This window comes from Aulostomus chinensis, chromosome 14 (assembly GCF_037954235.1).
Source record: "Aulostomus chinensis isolate RoL2024-O1b breed Wild chromosome 14, RoL_Achi_v1.0, whole genome shotgun sequence".
Lineage (NCBI taxonomy): Eukaryota > Metazoa > Chordata > Actinopteri > Syngnathiformes > Aulostomidae > Aulostomus > Aulostomus chinensis.
The window spans coordinates 12825550-12847564 of record NC_141333.1 but is presented as its reverse complement, the minus strand read 5'-3'; the positions used below and the strand labels follow the sequence as shown (position 1 = coordinate 12847564).

The following is a 22015-nucleotide window of genomic DNA, read 5'->3' as shown; positions in this document are numbered from 1 at the left end:
ATTACAGAAGAACCCTCTCTCCTTTTTTTATGGACGTGCACTGAACATGCGCAGCTTCGCTTTTCCAGTTTTTGGACATGGCAGGTTAGACACTCATAACAGAAATGTGGAGTATTACAAAATTAGCAGTAATTAAGAGAATAATGAATCACTTAAGTTTAATAATGTGTGATGATGGTGCCAATTAACTTCAAAGCTTAAAGACCGACATTTGGTCATTCGTGTGCAAAAGCCTGTTACAGATGTTTCATAACAGAAATCAATTAATATTTCCAATTAATAGCCCATAAATCTTTGTGAAATACCTTCTGCATTTGTGCAGAAGCAAAATTTGGTGAAATTTGAGATAGTTCCATGTTGCAGTGTAAATTTACACGGAAACTACTGAATATACACTTATAAAGTGGCAGTGTATGGCAATTCTGATGGCAAAGTTTAATGATAAAGTAGAACAATAAAGCAATGCTCCAACCAGGAAACATTTAATGAGTGTTAAGGTGAGACGATCTCTAGTGCAGCACTACTTTTTTAAAGCGCCGTTCCCGTTTAGCTGACCAATCACATTACAAATTACCTTAAAAGTAGTGCACAGAAAATTTCACCGCATTTCAGCTGACTAGGAAACACTTTGTAACACATTTAGATTTAAATATGTCTACTTATGCAAAGCAGGTGGCACCAGCGTACCAGCTAGAGCACACCAGTCACCTGCGTAGGTGTGATCATCTGTGTTGTCTTTACGTGTTCATGTGGTAACCGATGAATCAACCCATCCCTCCTGCAGGTCATTTCCGAGCAGTAGTGACATGTTTGGCAGCAGGAAGCACACTGGATTCAATCCATTACACATAACACTTCATCACCGTGGCTGAAATTAGAGTCACGCCTATGAGTCCGCTCCAGCTACGGTTAGGATATAAATTACCTCGCTGTATCTTTGCCTTGTTTCACATAATTGAACTGCCAATGCCTGTGTGGACATTTTTTTTTCTAAAAAAAAAAAAAAAAGACCTTCATATTGTTAAATATAAATATGACTACAAAGATTCAATTACTGTAATTTACAAACAGCATATCTTTACTCCATTTTAATTATGCAAGTAATTTGCTGTCATGTATAATAAGTTGTCATCTATCAGGCAATTAGGTGGCGGACAAGTAACACAGACAAATCCTGGCTTTGATGAAACCAAACTAATGCCACTGTTTTACCACACGTACAAATAGCAACTGAAAATCGTTGAAGTGTCACTAAAAAAAATCCCTTACTATGAATCATTTACGTGATTTATTCAGTAGATAAAGGGCTCTTGCATATCTCGGCTAAGGCATGTAAATAAATGTTTTTTTAATGTGTTACGCTTCATAATGTGACTGCCAATTATGCAGCTGTTACTTGCCACCTTCTGGATATAAATAGTAACTTACTTTAATTCACTTTGACATTACACCTGTGCAGAGATGGAAGAATCTTATTTACGAAAAATTAGCAATTTCGTTACATTTTGAGTTTATCTTAAGAGAAGGGATGGTGCGTAGAGGGTAGAGATGCAGCAAGCCACATACAGTAACCAGTAATTTGATCATAAACAACATTCATCCATTTCTATACTGCTCATCCATTAAGGGTTGGGGGGGGGGGGGAGCTGGAGTCCATCCCAGGTGACATTGGGCGAGAGGCGGGGTTCACCCTGAACGGGTCGCCAATCCGTCGCAGGGTCATCAGGAGCAATTAGCGGTTCAGTATCTCGCTCAAGGATACTTGGACATGGTCACCAGGGGAAGTGAGAATCGAACCAGCGACCTTTCGGTTGCTGGACAGCCACTCTACCCATGAACAATGTTATCTCTTGTAATTCCTTTACTTAGTAATCTGATATCAGCTGGACCGATCTGTTGGTGCCAACATGTGAATGACCCGTCTCCTCTTCTTCATCCTCAATTGTTAATTGTGGAGTCATACAAAGATCATCAATGACCACGTGCTTGCTGTGAATTCTCGATTGAAAACTCAAGACTTTTTGGCGGTTAAACCTGTTAGTGTTCTGCTTGCTAAAGTGACATCAGTGGCGTTTGCATTCCCACCACCGCTTTAGGAACGTTTCCTGACAGAACCCCCCGTGAAGAATCACCTTCAGGCGCCTTGGCTGAGTGTCAGCAGCTGGTCGTTATCTGGCAACACTCACTGTCAGAGGCCGCACTTTGGCCTCTACGTCAATCACAAGCCTCTGAGATGTCGAGATGAGAAAGACCTTTGACACAGACACACTCTTTTACAGTAGATCTCTCTCTCGCTGTCTCCCCATGATCCAGTCAAACATGTTACCACAAACACACTGTACACAAGCCCGTCTTCCATTGAGGAGTTTCTGGCTACAGGAGAAAGTTCTGCCCCCACTGGCATTATTCATCCTGGTTTGCTCTACCTGCTAAAATAGTCAGGATATAAATAATGTTAGCATGAAACACAAGCATTCATCAAAAGCTTTGTGCGCGACCGACTATGTATAGATTTTTAACATGATACACAGATATCACGAGGACAGACAAAGAAATAATTTCCCCCAAATATAGCAAGTGCATGATGTGTTTCCAGAAGTTATCAAGGACATCATACCAAGCCACAAAACTGAACCACTAGATACAAAAGCTGAGGTTCAATACACATGTGAACTGCAGTTTTCTGATTCCACCAGGAAACAACATAAATAATAGGCAGTGTGTACCCCTCGAGTGTGTGTACACACAACAGCACAAACACAGTGGCAACCATATATGACAGTAAAAAGCAATAGAGTTGCTGGGGATTTTTTCTTCTCAGTCATGCAGAAATCTAAAACAAAAACACAAAACAAACTGAAAGCTGGCCTTGCTGAACCGTTGCACCCCTAGAGGTCATGTGATCATTTCTGTCCCATGGGAATCAGCAACTCCGTGATTTGAATATCGAACAATGCCCCCAGCCTCAGTCTGTAGCCTCCCACTGCCCGAGGCTTCTTCTGTCCCCGCTGTCAGCTACTGCAAGCCTCGCCGCGCTGCGTACTGTGGAAACTAGCGATCTCCTTGTGACCTACTTGTTGATGTTCTGAACCATTTCTTCTTGACCTGTTTTGTGGAATCAATTTTTGTCAATTTGGCTACTCCTGCATTTGCCGCATGGCAAAACTCTGACGCTACATTCTCAGATCTTAAAAATGAGGCAACGGAGGCATCGTAATACTGGGGTATGTTTATCAGTAGCATCAAGTAACACTGAGCATCAAAAAACAAATTCACTTATTCAATTTTAATCGATGTGCAAAGACAACTTGGAACAGCAGTGATCCCTGGAGGCAGTTTTCTTTTTTTGAATTTTCTTTTTTATAGTCTCGTAATTCCAAATAAATCCTTTGATGCAGCTTTCTGAATACCATGAAGGAGTTTTGAATGTTTCTTGAATCAAAGTTGGTGTTTTTTTTATTGCACTGATTAAAGTGTGAAGAGGTAAAAATGTGTAGACTCACATTGCTCTCTCATCACAAGAATTCTATTCGAGAGGTGTTTCTCAAATGGAAAAAATATGAAGGGAAATCGTCTTTAGTGCTTCTTTTACAAGTCTGATCAAAATGTTCTAGTTCACGGACACAAACAGGCATGTAACAAGAGACTAAAACATTTCATTTTAATGTGGGTTTCACATTATTATTATTATTATTTTTAATTATTAATCTTGCCTCGCAGATGAGTGTTTGTTGGAATTGTACTGATGCAGCTTAATGATGCCGATACTTCTCAATAACATCCATCGGGGGAATGGGCTGCTTCTTTTCTTTAGTTCAAGTTTAAATACCAAAATGAATGTCGTACACCAACACAATAAAAACAAAACAAAACAAAAATAACCGATAAATTCTAGCTGACTCATAATCAAGTGACATTTTCAAGATTTGCCTTTGGACCTCATCTTTTCAAAATTAGTCATCCGGTCTGATCTGGATTAACGTGATTATCATCTTGATTATTACTCAAGCACATAATTGTTCTCCTCACTCGCATCTAATGCAACCAATGGGTTCGTGGTAAAGTGCAAATGAACAAGTTCTTCAATGTTTGTAAGTTATTAAATGAAGAACTCATGCAAAGAGCGTGACTGTAATTGGGGAGATACGCAACAGCAGAGGCTTCTTCAGAGTCGGCGTCACTGAGGTGCTAAGGTGTAGCGGGTACAACACTGATTGATTTGTTGTGGAATTTGAACATGTGCCTTGTTTTTGTTTGTTTGTTTGTTTGTTTATTTTGTTTTGTTTTTCCTTGTATAGAAATATTTCCTCTCCAAAACAACAGATCATGGAGGCGCATCCAATGTCAGACAAGAATCTTGTTTTCATTTTTAAGGGCAGTTTCGTTTTAGCTGTTTACTGTAAGGATTTTAATAAATCCCATTATCTTAAGGTTATTATCTAAGGAAATGGCTCACAGAAGCTTAACAGACTTTAGAAACAGGCTGCTTTTTGGGGGGTTTTTTTGATCAAAAAATGAAAATGAAAAGCTTTCAGGTGCTGCTTCAAACACATTCAACTGACAGCTTTTCCATCAAGATAACCTTCCAGCTTTCAGCCAGCTAATTGAAATGCCAGCAAATGACAGTTCAAATGTCAAGCTAATAGAGACTTTCGAGCTCCAATCTGACATTTTCGACAACCTAAATGTGAAGTCTACATTCACAGGTGTAATTAAGGATTTTGACTTGACAGTAGACTTTTGAGCACTTCTTACAAGATCATTTGGAAAATATATGCCTGTTTTACACTGGCCTACTTTACATTAGCGATGCAAACTCTGACTGCATTAAAGTGGACGCACACACACTTAGTTGTGGTCAAGTATTACAGCAAATTACTCGTGTTTTGTTCAGGGGGGTTTTCTTCGGGGGGGGGGGGGGGGGGCATGCAACACCCATTTCTTTGCATTCCAGTACAGAATGTGCCTCTAATGTCTGCCTCAACTTGTAAATGTGATGAGTCATCGAAAAGTCCATAATTTACCAGCAGCCATTAAACCAGACAGACATGACATTTGCAACTGTTGGATGAAATTACAAGAGCTTTTGGTCTACTGTGCAGCAATCCGTAATTTATTCCCCCCTCTCTCTCTCTCTCTCTCTCTCTCTCTCCATATCACTCCCTCCCTCCCTCCCCCACCCCCAATTCCCTCTGTGGTCTGTTAGTCGGATACAGAGTTCTGGGATAAGATGCAAGCCGAGTGGGAAGAGCTCGCGAGACGAAACTGGTTGACGGAGAACGAGCAAGCCCAGATTCCCTCCTCTGTCTCGCCTCATGAGAAGGTCACTATTACATAGTGGTATTGTTAGAGACCCGGCATCGTCCGCACACTAGAATGCAAGAGTTACGGTTTTTGAAGTGTTTCCTGTACAACTGAATATTTTCGTGGGCCACATGCTCATCTTTACCAAAGCTCAAATCAACCGCCATCACCTCTCAAACTGGTAATGCACATCAACCTAAATCAATATACTGCATCAATCTGATGAACAACAAACCAACATAATCTATGCAAAATCTGAAATATCAACTCATTATTTACAAGCACATTTGTTTCACTTTTTCAACAGCCAGCTTTGGTCAGGTTTTAAAAGAACATTTTGTTGTCCATCTCTTTTTATGTTTATGATTTCATTGTCATTTTGTAGAGCTCACAGGAAAAAAAAAGACTACACCTAATTATTGCACTGTTGTTCCAAGAATCAATATGATACTGTGTTGTGATGAAACTTGCACTTTACTTTTAAACATATATCCAACTCTTTTATTCCATGCAAGTGTATATACACAGCTATACTGTTGCCTGTCAACTGGGGTGTTTCTATAAGATAAAATCTTTCGCTATAAAATGAAGCATCACATCTACAAATTGAGATGCGATATACCATGTTATCATTCAAAGATCTAGCACTAATAATCTAAGGATTAACCTTGGAGATATCTAGCAGTTTCAAGTATGTTCATCGAACCGTCTCCTGGCTTGACTTTCATATTTAAGGCACAGAAATGGTGTGGTATTGATCCTCTCATCAAACTTCCAGCGAGAGTAGAATAGGAGGAGAATATTCAAGTGTACAAGTGAGTTTGCAAAAATCCACACTGATACGTTTCTCCATCCACACCAAGTGAATATTCACGGCCTCGAAGGCAGAAAGTGAAGTAGAGGCAAACAGCAGTAAACTCCACCCTGTCAGCATCACAGCAATCACAGAGCCTTGACAGCAGCCAGCGGGCTGAGAAATTGAAATCTCTCTAACTGTACGCAATGTTCATATTTAAATAACACCCCCCCCCCAAACTAATACATATTGGTAAAGGTATTTACAAAGCTTCCAATCTATGTGAGTAGTATCTCCATAAATGATCAAAAACATTGCTTTAAGTCGACGGCGGAGGTTCCTCCTACATCAGCTGACCTTCTTATATACAGGAGCAGACCTCTGGGCTTCCTGATTGATCCCAGTGCAGAGCTAGTTTGCTACAAAAAAGCTGATTCAAAGTTATCCGCTCTGAAGCGGGCATCCACACACCAGGGTAATCACTGTTTGAAAATGCAAAGTTTAACATTTAAAGAGAACAGACAAACCCTGGGGAGCTGGGTCCAGGTTTGATGTGAAGCAGTACAGATCGATTCCTGCTGCTGGAGCTTTGCTTAAATATACAACTGCACAGGACAGTTGTCCTGGTTTGAATACGAATATGGAGGAGAAACACTGACATTACCACTGTCCCTGTTTTGTTTTGGGTTTTTTCTTTTTTTTTGCTGACAGGGCTACTACTTCCACACAGATAATCCTTATAAGGACTTGCCTAATGCATTTGAAGAGGGACTAAAGAAGTCTCGAGAGGGGGACTTGCAAAATGCTGTGCTTCTGCTGGAGGCGGCTGTGTTGCAGGACCCTCACGATTCAGAGGTGAATTCATTTACAGATGCGTGTGCGTGCACACACACACACACACACACACACACACACACACACACACACACACACACACACACACACACACCAACAACACCTTATCAGAATCAGGCAAGTTAATAACGAACACGAAAGGAAGCAGGGTGACACACACCTCAAAGAAGCCACAACGAAGGAAAGCCTCAGCAACCAACGGCAGGGTGAAGCTAATCAAGCCACCAACACGCACAGGCCAGCGATGGCGATTGGGCAGATTTTTTTACTTTCTCCTTGTTAAGAGTTCTTTACTGTAACAACAATGCCCAACTTGCTCATACTTTTGATGAGAATATCCATTGGCTCAGTGACTTGAATAAAAGCTCATTCGGCAGGTTTATTCTCCTATTTGTATTCTCCCCGGTTCAAAAGAAGTGACCTCTTTGCAGGCTGAAAGAGCAAAGCCTTCACACAAAGTACTTACGGAATCCCCTGGAATATACAGAAATGTGCCAGTTATTCTGAGGAGAGGATTATCCTTCGGTGTATGGAACTAATACGATTCCAAAATTCCTCCAAGGGCGCTTAGTGGCTTATTGCGCCACTGTGAAGACCTCCAAATCATTCAGAAATAATTTGTCCCCTGATTTCAAAGAGTGGGACAAAGAAGCATGTACAGAGATTAGCTTTAGAACAGGTTATTAAGTATGCCTTTAACGGAGACAAAACACAGAAGAGTAATCTCATAATCTCACATTATAGATTATTTATCATTATCTGTCTTTGTTGAACAATATGCTGAAATTATTCCAATAAAAGACAGGGAGATCTCAAAGTCTGAAAAATTGAGAAGTACACAGGGAACAGACAAGCTTCCTTTCTATAATACCTTTCCTATAACACAGATCCATCTGTTGTTTATGCTACCTGCTTGCAGAACGTCCTATCCAAGAGTAAAGAAGCCATGCCGCCATTTTGGACTGATTACTTCAATGGAAACAATACAGAGTACCATCCAAAAAAATGACAGAAACAATGATGATGATGTATATTTAAAAATGGCTTCTTTGGGCTCCATGCTCCGGGCTCTGTTCAAGACTTTCTTGTCCCGTATCGCTGTTGGAGATGTTTTCACGGAGCGGCTGACAGACAACAAAATACGGTTGGATTGTTTCAAAAGTAGCCACTTTAACAGTTTAAAATGGCTTTTTTAAATCATCAGACTATGGCCATTTTTCTGACCCCGCATTCCAGCCAATGCATTCTGTTTCCTTTACCCTCCATGTGGACTATTTACACGGATTACTTGAAACCAGAGGCTTCCCTGTCCCAACATTTACTCCCTCACTGACAGATTCTGTATTTATATGCAGAATCTGTTTACAGGGATTACCGAATATTTGCCCACTTGTCTGATAGGTTTTTCAGACCCAAGCAGCGGCGAATGCTGCTCACAGATGTTACAATCAACCAGCTTTCACTTCTTGGTGACGCAAGTTCTTTGATACTCTTAACAGACGGCAGCATGTTTGTGAGAAATGAAAGATGGTGAGCAAGTGGGCCGGCCGCTGCTCTGCAATGAGATAATATTTTTTCCCTTTTCAAATAGCGAGGGAAAAAAAACAACATATCAATATGTGATAATGCTGTGGTGGGCTGCCAAAAATAAATTACTGTATTGCAAACAACAATTTGAACACATCCAGTAAATGGAAGGAAGTGAGGCGAGGTGTTGGAACAGCTGTCTGACACCGTTTAAGGAGAAGTCCAATAGCTATTAAATAATCAGCATACACACCTGAACACAATGTTTTTGGTCTCTAGATCTCAAATATGATTAATGAATCAATTTTGCTTTCAGCGCCAATCGATTGGGCAGCAGCAAAAGCAGCTTCACTGTCACTTAGTCGCTCCCTTGTCTTGAAAACGATGTGTTGGAATCAGTGCAACATGAATCTATAATACCCGACTCCAGCTGCCGGTTCCTATTCATGCACACTTTTAAATTGCTTTACAGGTTCAGCGATTTGACTTCTGGAGGAGGCAGACCATTAAATGAGCACAAATAAAAAGTAACACACCCACACTGTCCTGCCAAGGGTACAAAGTAAAACTGTCATGCCTCTCACACTGCCACATTCAAGGTTTAGTGGGCAACCTCAATTATCACTGCACTTCTTCAGAGAAATGAAGCAGTATGTCAGCTACTTCTGCAAAACAACTAAGCTCATTAATGAAGTTCTTCCAGTGTCCTGAATAACACTGTTTCTGAGGACAAAACGTGCACGCGCCCGCGTTGGATCTCAAATTTTCAACGTTATTTGCATTCCAGTAGCTCTGTTGCGTTCTGAAAAAATGGCATCTATGTGCTACATCCAAGTATTTGCAAGTAATGCTGAGCATCTGTGGTTGTTTTAGCCTCTGGAGAACATCAGCTATTGATTCCAGGTTTAGCGTTACCAGGTTGTTGTTTCTCTGCAGGCTTGGCAAGTGCTGGGGACCACCCAGGCTGAAAATGAGAACGAGCAGGCAGCAATTGTCTCCCTCCAGAGGTAAGAAGAAACAACTGCGTCTGATAATATCTCAAAATGAATTCTCATGCATGTTAGCTGCTTGAGGACTCCATCAATATTTAACTTGTGGAAATGCCATGTTAAAAGATGAAGTTAACAAATGAAATGAAGTTTTTGAACCATATCACATTTAGCAACAGACACAAAGATAAACTCACAAAATTCATCATTCTAAAACCTGATGGATAAAAGTCATGAACAGGTGCTGATGCAGTAGTTGATGAACCCAAGAAAATGAACTTTTCTCATCCAGAAAAGATCCTCACCTCAATGTAGATTCAACTGTTGAAACGGTGACAGTACTGCTGTTGTACAGTACTTCTGGAGATCTCAGGTCCGTCCTGAAAACCAAACAGCGACTTCATTGGGAGTCACATCTGCATAACCGTCTCCAGGATTTTGCTTTGATTTTATTTTCAAAATGAATTTATATCTGCTTTCACACAATCCTTTAGTAGCATTTGGAAAGAATGTGTGTATAATATTTCTGCATGCGGCACAATCTAGGACAAGACAGCTTCAAATACCATAAGAGTCCAGTTAAACCCAAATCTACATTCCATGTCATTTATAGTGATAATCCTGATGTGGCGAACATTTGGCTTGCATGCAACCGCTCACACTCATCAAGAGTTGATTAATCCAACTGAACATGACTTGATATGTTTTGCATAGTTTGACGCTCAAAACTAGAAAAGTTTGTGTAATAAACAAAAATGTAACCAATTTATTCCAAACGCCCCTCTTACAAACATCCAGCCTAGCTAACCTAGCTAGTCTCTGGTACCAGGCTAACTGACCTCACCTTGGTTTCGGACGTGTTTCTTCAGCTTTGTAGTTTTCTCGCTAGGTATTTTGCAGCTGAGCCGCTTCACTCACAGGTACATTTTACAACCCACTCACTTTTTCCAAGATAAACCAGTTTCACCTTCGTCAAACCGAGAGCTGCGGTGTCCGTCCGTACTTGTCCGTCACCTGCTGGGCTCCGGCTATCAGGGTCCGAGTCTGCTCCCCTCAGGAAGAACCGAACCTACCTCGAAGAGAGGTTTATTTTCAAAGAAGCAGATTTGGAGTTTTTAAAATTAAACTGTCTTAGTGTAACATAAGCAGAGAAGGTGTAGTTTGTGGTCGAAGTGTCGCTCGGGCTAGCTCCAGCACCTGGCCGCGCACTTGCGTCCCACACAGGGGGTGTGAGGGCTCGCTCAGTGCGGGTTGTTCTCCAGCTGGTTCACCCTCCACCAAGCCATGTTCTCTCTTAGTGTCCTTTAGTTTGACACCCAAAAAGATAATACTTGCACAGAGTCGATGTATTCTAGTCTACAGTGTAGCTCGCTTTGTAATCATTTACATTTAAAAGAAAAAAGTCACAATCATTACTATGAATTTCAGTTTTTGTTGGAGTCTCACCTCAACAGACAAACTGCAGGATACCAGTCAGCACTCAGATTTCTCATTGAGCAGCGTGTTTGTTATGTAATTGCTCCATCTGTCCCTGGAGTGTTTTGGTATGAAGTGAGATTAGATGTTTACCTGGCATTAGTCCTGGTGTTGCTACACTTCATATTCTGTTACTCTGTTTACTCGGTTCTTTATTTTGTTACAATGAACTGAATGCATGGTATTTAAAACGGTCACTTTGGTTAATGCTGTCTTTTGAACATTTTTGTGGTGTACAGGTTTTTGTTTTGTTTGTTTTTTTTCACTCAAATTGATTCAAATTCTCTGTTCTTATAAACACACTAGAAATGTGGATTAATTAATTTTTTTTTTCCGTATTTGGGTTTTGTAAGAAACCCATGTGAGTGTAAGTGGATTTGGGTTATCTGAGGGAAACTTTATGTAAGCTTCACCTACAGCACACTGGAGTGGGACTGAAATAATTTGGTTTGACTGAGATTATGAGGGTTTTAAGGAAAGTTGGCACATCAACTGTAGCAAATCTGGCTTCCAAATTATCTTGATGAAAGCTAAATCTTGTTTTGGCCTCTGCTCTTAACTAATCCAAAGAAGCTCTGATGCGCTCTCCCCTTTTCAATTACAAAGACCGATGTACATCTTACTGGCAGTCGTCCACAATACATAATCAGTGATGTAACATTAGCACCCATGTGTTTCTCTGGCACAATCACTGGGGGTGTTTTTGGGGGGGGGGGGGGGGGTTTATTGCCGCAGTGCAAACCAAATGCAAATCCTCTACCTGTGTTTATGGGCGTCATGCACATCCGCCCGTAGCCACACACACCAGGCAGGAGAGCTGCAGAAATCATTAGCTTCTGCCTGATGTTCCTTTGCTTTGGCCTGCCTCAATTAATGTCTGTCAAATCAACATTTCTCTTTGAAGTAAATGCCTTACACCACCTGTCTCCATCCAGGTGTTTGGAGCTCCACCCCAACAACCTCCCGGCCCTCATGGCTTTGGCAGTCAGCCTGACCAACACTGGTATGCGTTACGATGCCTGCGAGGCCCTGCTCCGCTGGCTGCGACACAACCCAAAGTACAAGCACCTTCTGAAGGGTAAAGGTCACCTGATGGGATCCCCCAACTCCCAACGCAGGATGTCTCAGGCTCTCAACATGGGCAGACATGAAAGGTACTCAGAAATATTCAGAGAGAAGCAATGGGAGTCATCTGACCTGACTGATTGTTTTCCTGGTATTAGTTATACTATATGTATTTCTAAGGAAATAACATCAGCAAAATGGGTTTTATTTTAAATATATTGTCCCACAATGTGAATAATATTATATTTATTTGGTAACTGGACGGGCTGCACGGTGGTGCAGTGGTTAGCACTGTGGCCTCACAGCAAGAAGGTTTGGGGTTCGAGTCCCGGCTCGGGCACAGGATCTTTCTGTGTGGAGTTTGCATGTTCTCCCCCTGTCTGTGTGGGTTCTCTCCGGGTACTCCGGCTTCCTCCCACAGTCCAAAGACATCAAGAGGGGACGAGGCTGATTGATACTCTAAATTGACCGTAGGTGTGACTGTGAGTGTGAATGGTTGTTCGTCTCTCTATGTTGGCCCTGCGATGGACTGGCGACCTGTCCAGGGTGTACCCCACCTCTTGCCTGTTGATGCTGGGATAGCCCAGCCCCCCCACGACCCTTAATGTGTAGGAATAAGCGGAAGATGACGATGGATGGATGGATGGTAACTGGACATTAATTGCATGATTTCTCATTATTCTCATGACAGTGATGCTGTTTAAGCACAACCCCTTGCGCAATATTGTGGAAAGATATGTCTGACTTCTCATCAGTCTTATCAAATGTTAATGGGCAATGCACAGGAACTCTTTGTTGCTATATATTTGATTTTAGACTCTTTTTTCTATCAGTTGAATGAAAATCTTTGATCATTAGATCCATTACAAGTTGTGATTTAAAAAACAAACATCTGGCATGTGAGCTGAGGATTGAAGCCACTAATGGACAGCTAACTTTATCCTTGAGCTGCTGGCAAATACTTCCCTTTGGGTCATCAGTGTAAAATCCAAAACATCCGTATCCAGGCTGTCCACCGGGGTAATTACCGTCAGAAAAGGTTACGGTGTTGTTGTCAAATACATCAAGGAGAAAATCATCAATAATCTACTGTGGTTTCATTGAAATTCAGAAGCCATCGTGGAGTTTTAGCCTCCCATTCAAATGTTGCAGCAGAGTTGAAATCTTTACCAATGGCCCGGTGTCATCAAGCAGCAGGCAAACATATGAGACGTGCTGCTTGTTGCACATCACCCTTAGTTGTCTGACTTAAATGGCTATTACCCCGTCAAACTGGTGATCGTGGTGTAATTACACAGTCCAGACAGGAGACATGTAGCTGTGTCCAACCGCTCTCATCGCTGTGGGAAGCAGAGTGTCTGTGCTATTTTAAGCCCCAGAAATGAGGTGTTCGCCACATATATCAGATTGAAAAAAGCCTAATTCCACTCCCAAGGCCAAGGGGGCACTTAATCAAATCCTCAATCGTCTTGTCAATGTGAAGAGATCCAGGTACACGGTGTTCCCTCGATAATTCATCCTTCCTTTTTCTTTCTACTGCCCCCTCCATTCCTTCACTATAAAACCATTCTCTGTGACTGAGCTCACTCTCTTCTTCTCCTCCATCTCCTCTTCCTGTGTTATGACTGGCCATAGTAGAAAAAGACAAACTCAATACACTGCAGTAGCCAAATGCAAGGATGAGTGGGGAAAGAGGCGTAGCTCTTTGGCTACTATTTCCAAAATCCATTAATTGTCTTCATTCTGTGGTGTCTTAAATCTGAAGATTGCATGTTTGCCCTAAATTGAATATCTTTGAGTTTTCGGTTTGTTGGTTGGAATCTGAATTTATCTAAATTTATCTCATTAGGTTTTGGAGTTTTCTACCACTCAGTAATCAAGAGTAAAAGAATGAGTCATGAGCCCTCCGACCCCCCGTGAATGTGTGTGGCTGCTCTGTACAGCGAGAGGGAGGTGAAACCTGATAATATTTTGGATTTTGCAAACTAATTTTGGTTCAAACATCACTTTTTATTTGCATTTGTTCATGTAAGATTAAATGACAGGTTACTATGCACACTATGTATCATCTTTACCAAAATTAAATTTACCAAAATTAAATGAATTCTTCTTTGGAAGGTTTTACACTCCACCAACAAGTTGAGTGAAAAATCAGTCTCGTGATTCGACGCCATCGAAAAACATGACCTCCTTGGCAGAGGTCATAGTTTTATGGGATTCAAGATGATTTCATAGCTGAAGATACTTACTGCTCACATTAGAGATATTTATATTAGCTAACATTTCTGTCTTCACAAATTCCTTGATATGCATTTAAATATAACCCCGTTGGCCACTCTATGCAACCCTCTCTGCATTCCTCTTTCCTTTGATGGTTCTTATAGCGTTCTGTCTCCTTGTCCGCCATGCGGATCAGCATACATCCCAGCGCTGCAATCTTAAGAGCGCTCACTCGCCGCCTCAAGTCACACTAATCCTTATCTGAATGTGTGTGTGTCCACAGCTCCCTGCTACCCGAGGTCAAGGAGCTCTTCCTGGAAGCAGTTTTGCAGAACTCTGACAGCATCGACCCGGATTTGCAAACTGGCCTTGGGGTGCTCTACAATCTCAGCAGCGAGTTCAACAAAGCAGTGGAGGCCTTCAATACGGCGCTGTCAGTGCGGCCCGAGGTAGGAGCTCACACACACACACCCACACACACACACACACACACACACACACACACACACACACACACACACACACACACACAACATGCAGATTAGACAGAGTGGCGCTGTAGTGACACAAATATTTGTCAGAGCCAGATGTAATCTCATTGGTTGACTGAAGCCTTAGTGGGTGGAGCCAGATATATAAACATTAGAGTCCAGAATGGTACTTCAATCAGTCTGAGGCTTAAATCAAAATCTGTAACACGTAAGAAAATGCAAAATGCAGGATTTCGTCATTTCAAATGGAATACACATACAATCATTTATGTCCCTGTCAAATCCAACTATCACTCCTGTCCAGCTCCATTCTCTCATGCAAAAATAGTAATCTCCACTTGGAAAGGTGGCCACAGCTAAAACGCAGAACTTAAAAGCTTCAAAATGACACACAAACCAAGGGATGACTTCGTAAATACCATACATAAATAACATCAACATACTGTCAATATGTTTCCCTCAACAAAAATTCTATAAGATGTAGAAGTGTATTATCTGGAGTTTTCTTTCTTTCTTTCTTTCTTTCTTTCTTTCTTTCTTTCTTTCTTTTTTGGATCTGCTGCTACCCAGCATGTGTTTGGGAGCAGAAGTGTGAGTAGCACAGATTTTCGAACCAGTCACACTAAACTGACGCAAGTTGGCGAACACATGGGATGCTCTGGTTTCCTAGCAGAGTCAACATGTTTGACAGCTGTTTGGCTCCAGCTGGCGTTGCATTATGCCACTGATGTAAACTGTGCCTGGCATGAAACTCTATTTACGGCTTATCAGAGACTCATTCAGATATTCACAGATGATGTATTTTACAAAATTGTTACTGCTCATTTCGCCCAGTAGGAGTAAGGAAGCTGATGTTTCCTAGCTGATGAATGCTTATAGGTTAGAATAGGACTAGGAGACTGGGATCATAGTCGAAGAAAATGCTTGTGTGAATGATTTAAAGTGCTTTTAAAATTTTGCACGGTATTGACATTTATAAATAAATACAAACAAAGCTGTAACACACACACACACACACACGCTTGTGGGATGTGTGTAGTATAAATAGCATTCTGTGGCAGTTGTCAATTCATAATTCAGTGCTGAAACTAACCATAATCCACTCTATAGATGCTATTTTTGGTAAAAGCCATAATTTTTTTTTTACAACATGTAACAAACGGTGAACTTATAAACTTTTTGTGAATACATAAGCAAATCAATTTTCATGGATTATACTGCGTACGGGCTACATTCTGAGGCTTGTTACTGAGAAATGAAGCTTTTGTGAGAAACACAACAACACAGCATACCGCACACACTTTAAACGACAGCGTCACACCACATCTTCCCATGCAAAGAGGTACGGTAGACATGAAGCCCCCGAGCATGTACACATCCATAGTGAGATGGAGCCACAAATATCAAGGGAGAGCTCATGCATACTGATGCAGTGAGGCACATCAAACTGTCACAGCAATATGTGAAGGGAGACGCTGCCAAATCGGGCCTCATGAACTCCTGAACGACACACATATGCTGTCACTCGTGATCCGGCAAAAGTTAAGTTCTGTCGCACAGACATTTAAACAGACTTGATTGCATAAACTGGAAAGCATGCACAAACTTTTCCTACTCCTCCTTCATGCAAATCAGTCTCTGTCCTCCCAGCACTTGTCCCGGGCCAGCATCATTGTTAAATCCAACCTTCCACATTTGACTTGGTAATATCTGCTCCCCTGCTGGAAAAATAGCTCCGAACACAAAGGGAGATAATTATATCCCACTGCTAGGCTTAGCCACAGATGAAAGACCCCTGTACTCTAGCAGACCATGACCTCTGCATGTGCCTATCTACCTGCAGGAGGGAAACAACGACAAGGACACCCTGTGTGATACAACTCAGTTCTCCTTAAATTACCCTTGTTAGATTACCTTACAGCAAGGAGCTCCACAATGCAACAATGACTTTGTTGTTATTTGTGCATTACAAAAAAAAAAATAATAACAGTGAACAATTTAGTCTTGTCACTGAGTCCCTGCAGAAATCAGGCCAGGTGCTGTGTAGCAACCTAGATAATTCAGCTCGTGGACACCGGCTTTAGGATCAAAACACTGACCTTTGTCTGAATAAGACTTCGATTGAGGCTTTTACATGAGATTCTTATAGATTATTCCATTCATATTCCTGTTCACATGCAACAGGGCAAAACTGCCCACCCATACAAATTCTATTTAGAACTCTAGCTCGAGCTAGTGGCTAACATATGAACAAGCATTGCAACATTAGCATGTTATGTTTGAATGGCATTTGCTAACCATCTCCAGATATGAATTATTGGGAAAAACTAATAAACATAACTTAATCTACAACTCAGCATTGATGTTTGAGTTGCTGATGAAGTTTGCTACGTCACTCATGATTCAGTTTTTATAACTAGTGTTTAGCGGTGGCTAACAGCTAACCATTGGGGCACAGTCTACCTGTTCTGCATTGAACTGTCTTCACATACAGATTTTTTTTTTCACTTGCCCGGGACATTCACAAGAAGGACAAATTGAGCAGTAACAACTCTCTGGAAGCTGGACGCCACATAATAAAGCAGTCTGACGCCCGCGTGTGCCCCAAATGGCAAAAACTCAGGGAGAACATCATAGTGTGATAAAGGTGCATACATGTCCAAGTCAACATTTTAATTCAAACCACATTATTGAGGCTGACAGCATCTGACAACACACCCCACAATGAAGTAAAAAAATGGTTCTAACCGAAGGACTTGGCTCATATATCAACCATTCCACGCCACCATACAGGACTACTTGTTGTGGAACCGCCTGGGAGCCACGTTGGCAAACGGTGACCGGAGCGAAGAGGCGGTTGAAGCTTACACACGAGCCCTAGAGCTGCAGCCAGGATTTATCAGGTCCCGTTACAACCTCGGCATCAGCTGTATTAACCTCGGAGCACACAGGTAAGTGACCTGAAAGATCCCATGAGTGTTTTTTTTGTGGTTGTTGTTGTTGTTGTTTTTTGCAATGGGAGTAGAACTGCTTCGGGTAGCATCTGTAACAAAGAGTTAAAAAGTGGTATGTGACAAGTAATAGAAAAACAAATCTGCAGTTGCAGCCTGAAGAGACTGTAGAGTCATGATAATAAGAGTCCAAACCAATTATATTAAAGTCTCCTTTTCCCTCTGAACACCTCTCAATTCTATTTTCTAAAAAATCATCAAAACACCCACCATCTGCAATCTTTTCCACTTGCTGAAATGTTTACCTGGTGCAAAACATATGGTCACATAAAAAAACGTTTTATCTGTATTCTCTTAGTTACCCACCATTTGCAAACATTTCACAACGACAGTTATGGAGCTTGTTTGTATGTGACTAGAACACCACACTGGGTTGAAGCTCCAACTGTTTGTGCATTCTGTACCCGAGGTGACGTTTGCGTTTGTCGTTGCTTCCCCAGAGAGGCGGCCAGTAACTTCCTGACTGCCCTAAGCCTTCAGAGAAAAAGCCGCAGTCGCCAACAGTCCCACCAGGTAATGTCTGGAAACATCTGGGCTGCTCTGAGGATAGCTTTATCCATGATGGACCAGCCCGAACTCTTCCAGGCTGCAAATATTGGCGACCTGGATCTTCTCATGAGAGCCTTCAACCTAGACATATGAGGAATGGGAGGTAGTGGCAATAGCATCTCCCCCTTTCACCTTCTACCCAATAGCCAAAAGTCCAAAGTGCACACACCAGAATGCATTGGATGTAATGTAAGAGACAACAGAGCGATTTTTTTTTGTTTGTTTTTTTTAATCACGTCCAAATTAACTACACTTGTCAAAGTGGTTGTATTTTTGCGAGCCCAAGTACCTTGGAGCAGTTCTGAGGACAGGTTCTTCCAAGTGCTTGAAGCGACTGCTTTGTGATGGATTTGCACTGCAATTTGTGATTTCTCTGAGGAGCACAAGGACGGGCAAAGATTGTATGAGCAATGCCTTAGAGAACACATCAATTAAAAACTGACTCATCCAGTGGAACCGAGCTGAACCAGGAGAGACAGACAGACACTGGGAGAATGTAACAGAGGAAAACTCACACGCTGTTTGCAGAGGAGAGATGAGATTTTTGAGGAAAAATAACATTTTATTATTAAAATACTTTCAAAGAACCAACAATGGTCAAGGGATGGATTTATGATAAAGACTGCAACGAATGACCTGGAACTCTGCTCCTTGCTTGTTGCCATCCTCTTTCAATGGAGAATAATGGTACTGCATGAATAAGCATTTTCATAAAACGGATTCTTGTTCAAAATTAACATAGTTTTTTCCCTTTGCACTTCAGACATACAGATAACTTCCTCAACCCAAGTGGAATGTGCAAGCCAGGTTGTAAAGCCTTACTCAAATGCATGCAAACAATATTTATTTATTTATACAATTTTTATGGCAACACAAAAACGCGAAGCCATTTTGAAACTGGTTTTAATTTCTTTAAATAACTGCTGACTTCTGAACTTGAAAGCTTTCTGAGCCATTCATTTCTGATTTCTTTTTCTTCGTCTTTGGTCTTGGCTCACACCTTCTCCTCTTTTTTTCCCTTTACACTGACTGGTAGAAGAATTATACACAAAAAGCTTTGCTACAGAAATCTAAAACTTTCCAAAGCTGTTATACATTTAAAAAAAAAACATAAAACAAAACAAAACCTGCTCCCTCATCAACATCCACCTTAATTAAATTAGATTTAGTATCATGGTGTCATTTTCCCAACTGCGTGTAAATAATTTTACAGGTAAAGTTGTGTAGCTGAAACACAAGGGGGGAAAAAAAGGCTTGAAATGTTTCCTGATGCAGTGATTTGAATCTTTACCGCGACGTCACAGGAAGTGAGGCTCAAGCACGTAATTGAAGCGACACTGTGGAACTTATGCAGATAACAGCGACCTCTGCTGTTCGTAGTGGAAACCACAGGACACTGGTGCATAACACCCTGGTGGGGCGCTACTTGGAGTTGTCACAAGAACTGTTGCGATGAGTCAAATTGATGCTGAAATTCTGAAAATGTGATAATTTTTTTTTTCCGATTGCTAACTGCTTTTTTGGACGTCTCGTTCAAAGATTACAGCCCAGTTCAGAATCAAATCTCTGCAGGCACTCACAACTGCAAGTTTTGATTCGTCTTTATTTTTAAGAGTTACATTTTGCTCCATGCCCAGTTGTCTTGAAACAGTGTTTCCGTCTCCCATAAAGCACATTAACTCTTTTTCAAATAAGATTTTTTTTTTTTTAAAAACACTTCCCCCAAGTGCATTTTTTTTTTCAAATTCAAGCATTCACACTTAGATTTGTCTCTGCAAAAAAAAAAAAAAATTAAACTTTAGTGTCCATCAGATTATGATTAAATATGAATTGATTCTGAAATTAATTCATTTTACTTTCGTGTGGAAATTTAGTTTTATGGGCACCAAATAGCTTTGTTATTCTAGCCAGACGACACAACAGAAACTATATTGTCAGATAAGGTGAAATTTTGATTTTTGCTCTTGCGAGTCAAAATTATGGAACTTCTCTGCCAATAACAACAAAATGATTTTAAAGCTGCTATTTTATTTCTGTTGTTTAATTCCTAGGTGTGGTTGGGAAGAGTGTCACACGTCCGAAGCTTGAACCTTTTTACTGTACAATCCACAAATTTAAATTCACATCGTAACATTAAAAAACAAACAAAACGTGACGTTCTCGTGCAGCTGCAAACAATTCCTCGGCACCATGTCAGAAACCTTTCCTTTCAATAAGCTTTCAGACTCTTTCGTGTTACTGTCGCCACTTTGAAAGTCACTCTGGGAAGTGAACATGGCGTTCTTAGCGGTGCAAAAGTAATAATGACAGATAATCTGCTGCGCCGTATAGCTCAGCACCTTGCTTTTTAACAGGCGTGTCTGCAGCCTGGGTGGGTTGAAGAGAGCTGGTTTTATTTTCAGATCCTATGCAAAAGGTCATGTTTTATGTTGCCATCCTGAATTGTCAGTCTGTCCCCGTCTGCCTCAGAGGACCTAAAGAAAGTGGTGTTTCTGTACTTTTAAAGAATGCTATCAGGGGGAGCCAGAGACCAACACCAGAGCCATTTATCTTCCAGCACTGTTGTCAGGGTTTGTGTCGGTGTTTCATTAGGAAACTGGCGGAGAACAAAAACAAGAGTTATTTTCAAGAGATTAACCTGATAATTAAAGGGGGAAAAAATTACTGATACACCCCCGATACAATCCAAACAATGTTTTACAACCCCGTAATGGAGCTCTGTCTTTGGCCTCAGTCGCAACCTCTGAATTCACGTCTGTACACCGGTGCTGCTCTCTGATTTATGACACTTGTCCTCTTTCAAACTCACCTTAGATGCACTTCTACCTTTTGATAAGAACTCTACCATGTCCAGCAAGAGAACTTTAAGATGTTATTTATTGAACTTCACTGGTACCAGTATAACCAGTAACATTCAGGGCTGAAACAGATGAGTAGCTACTGCGGGCCGATACATACAAAACATGTCGGCAGAGTGTCTTTAGCCAACACTGATGTTTAATAGATCAAGGAGGTTGAGGGGCCCAGTGAGACGTAGCACATATGTGCATGCCAGTAACAATCTGCTTCATGGCTGCGGGGGGGGGGGGGGGGGGGGGGGGTGGCAGCGGACTGCATGACAGCAAAGTCAACACAGATGGATGACTAAATGAATTCACACGAAAATATTTGGCTTTGTATATTTGTTTACACGTATAATAAAGCCAACACTCAGGGGTGCCACCCTGCTGACTATCTGATCACATGACGTAAATTTGATTTGAACTTTAACGCCACCATCCGAGTCAACCTAAGACCACAAAATGAATAAGAGAAGATCCCTCATCTTGGACTGCTACTTCCCGTTTCCCATGCCAGAATCACTGCTAACTGAAGTAGATTTCACAATTCACAAAGTTCCGAGGTCCCAACCAGTACATAACCAGTCATTAATGGGCCCCTACACTACATAACCAGTGTCAGTGGGCCCCTGCAGTACATAACCAGTGTCAATGGGCCCCTACACTACATAACCAGTCGTCAGTGGGCCCCTGCAGTACATAACCAGTGTCAATGGGCCCCTACACTACATAACCAGTGTCAGTGGGCCCCTGCAGTACATAACCAGTGTCAATGGACCCCTATACTACATAACCAGTCATCAATGGGCCCCTGCAGTACATAACCAGTGTCAATGGACCCCTATACTACATAACCAGTCATCAATGGGCCCCTACACTACATAACCAGTCG

The 22015-nt window shown here is 41.4% G+C and overlaps 1 protein-coding gene and 1 long non-coding RNA gene across 8 annotated transcripts in view; one reads left to right on the top strand and one right to left on the bottom strand.

Moving 5' to 3' along the window:
- LOC147249782 (uncharacterized) overlaps positions 1–11000 on the bottom strand; it is a 30170-nt gene extending 19170 nt beyond the window's left edge. The window contains exons 1-3 of one of the 3 annotated variants that reach the window (XR_015119362.1): positions 10918–11000; positions 10316–10540; positions 9777–9851 (exon numbers count right to left, since the gene is read on the bottom strand). This is a non-coding gene — a long non-coding RNA (uncharacterized LOC147249782). The other 2 variants (XR_015119361.1, XR_015119360.1) reach the window with 2 other exon arrangements.
- pex5la (peroxisomal biogenesis factor 5-like a) overlaps positions 1–21336 on the top strand; it is an 84421-nt gene extending 63085 nt beyond the window's left edge. For all 5 annotated transcript variants that reach the window (XM_086225336.1, XM_086225334.1, XM_086225332.1 and 2 more), the window contains 7 exons: positions 5207–5323; positions 6812–6955; positions 9419–9489; positions 11883–12101; positions 14516–14681; positions 17517–17674; positions 18175–21336. In XM_086225336.1, coding sequence (XP_086081462.1) covers positions 5207–5323; positions 6812–6955; positions 9419–9489; positions 11883–12101; positions 14516–14681; positions 17517–17674; positions 18175–18376 — 1077 coding nt within the window. In that variant the 3' untranslated portion in view covers positions 18377–21336. The remainder of the gene's footprint in view (positions 1–5206; positions 5324–6811; positions 6956–9418; positions 9490–11882; positions 12102–14515; positions 14682–17516; positions 17675–18174) is intronic.
- Positions 21337–22015: the final 679 nt, after the last annotated feature.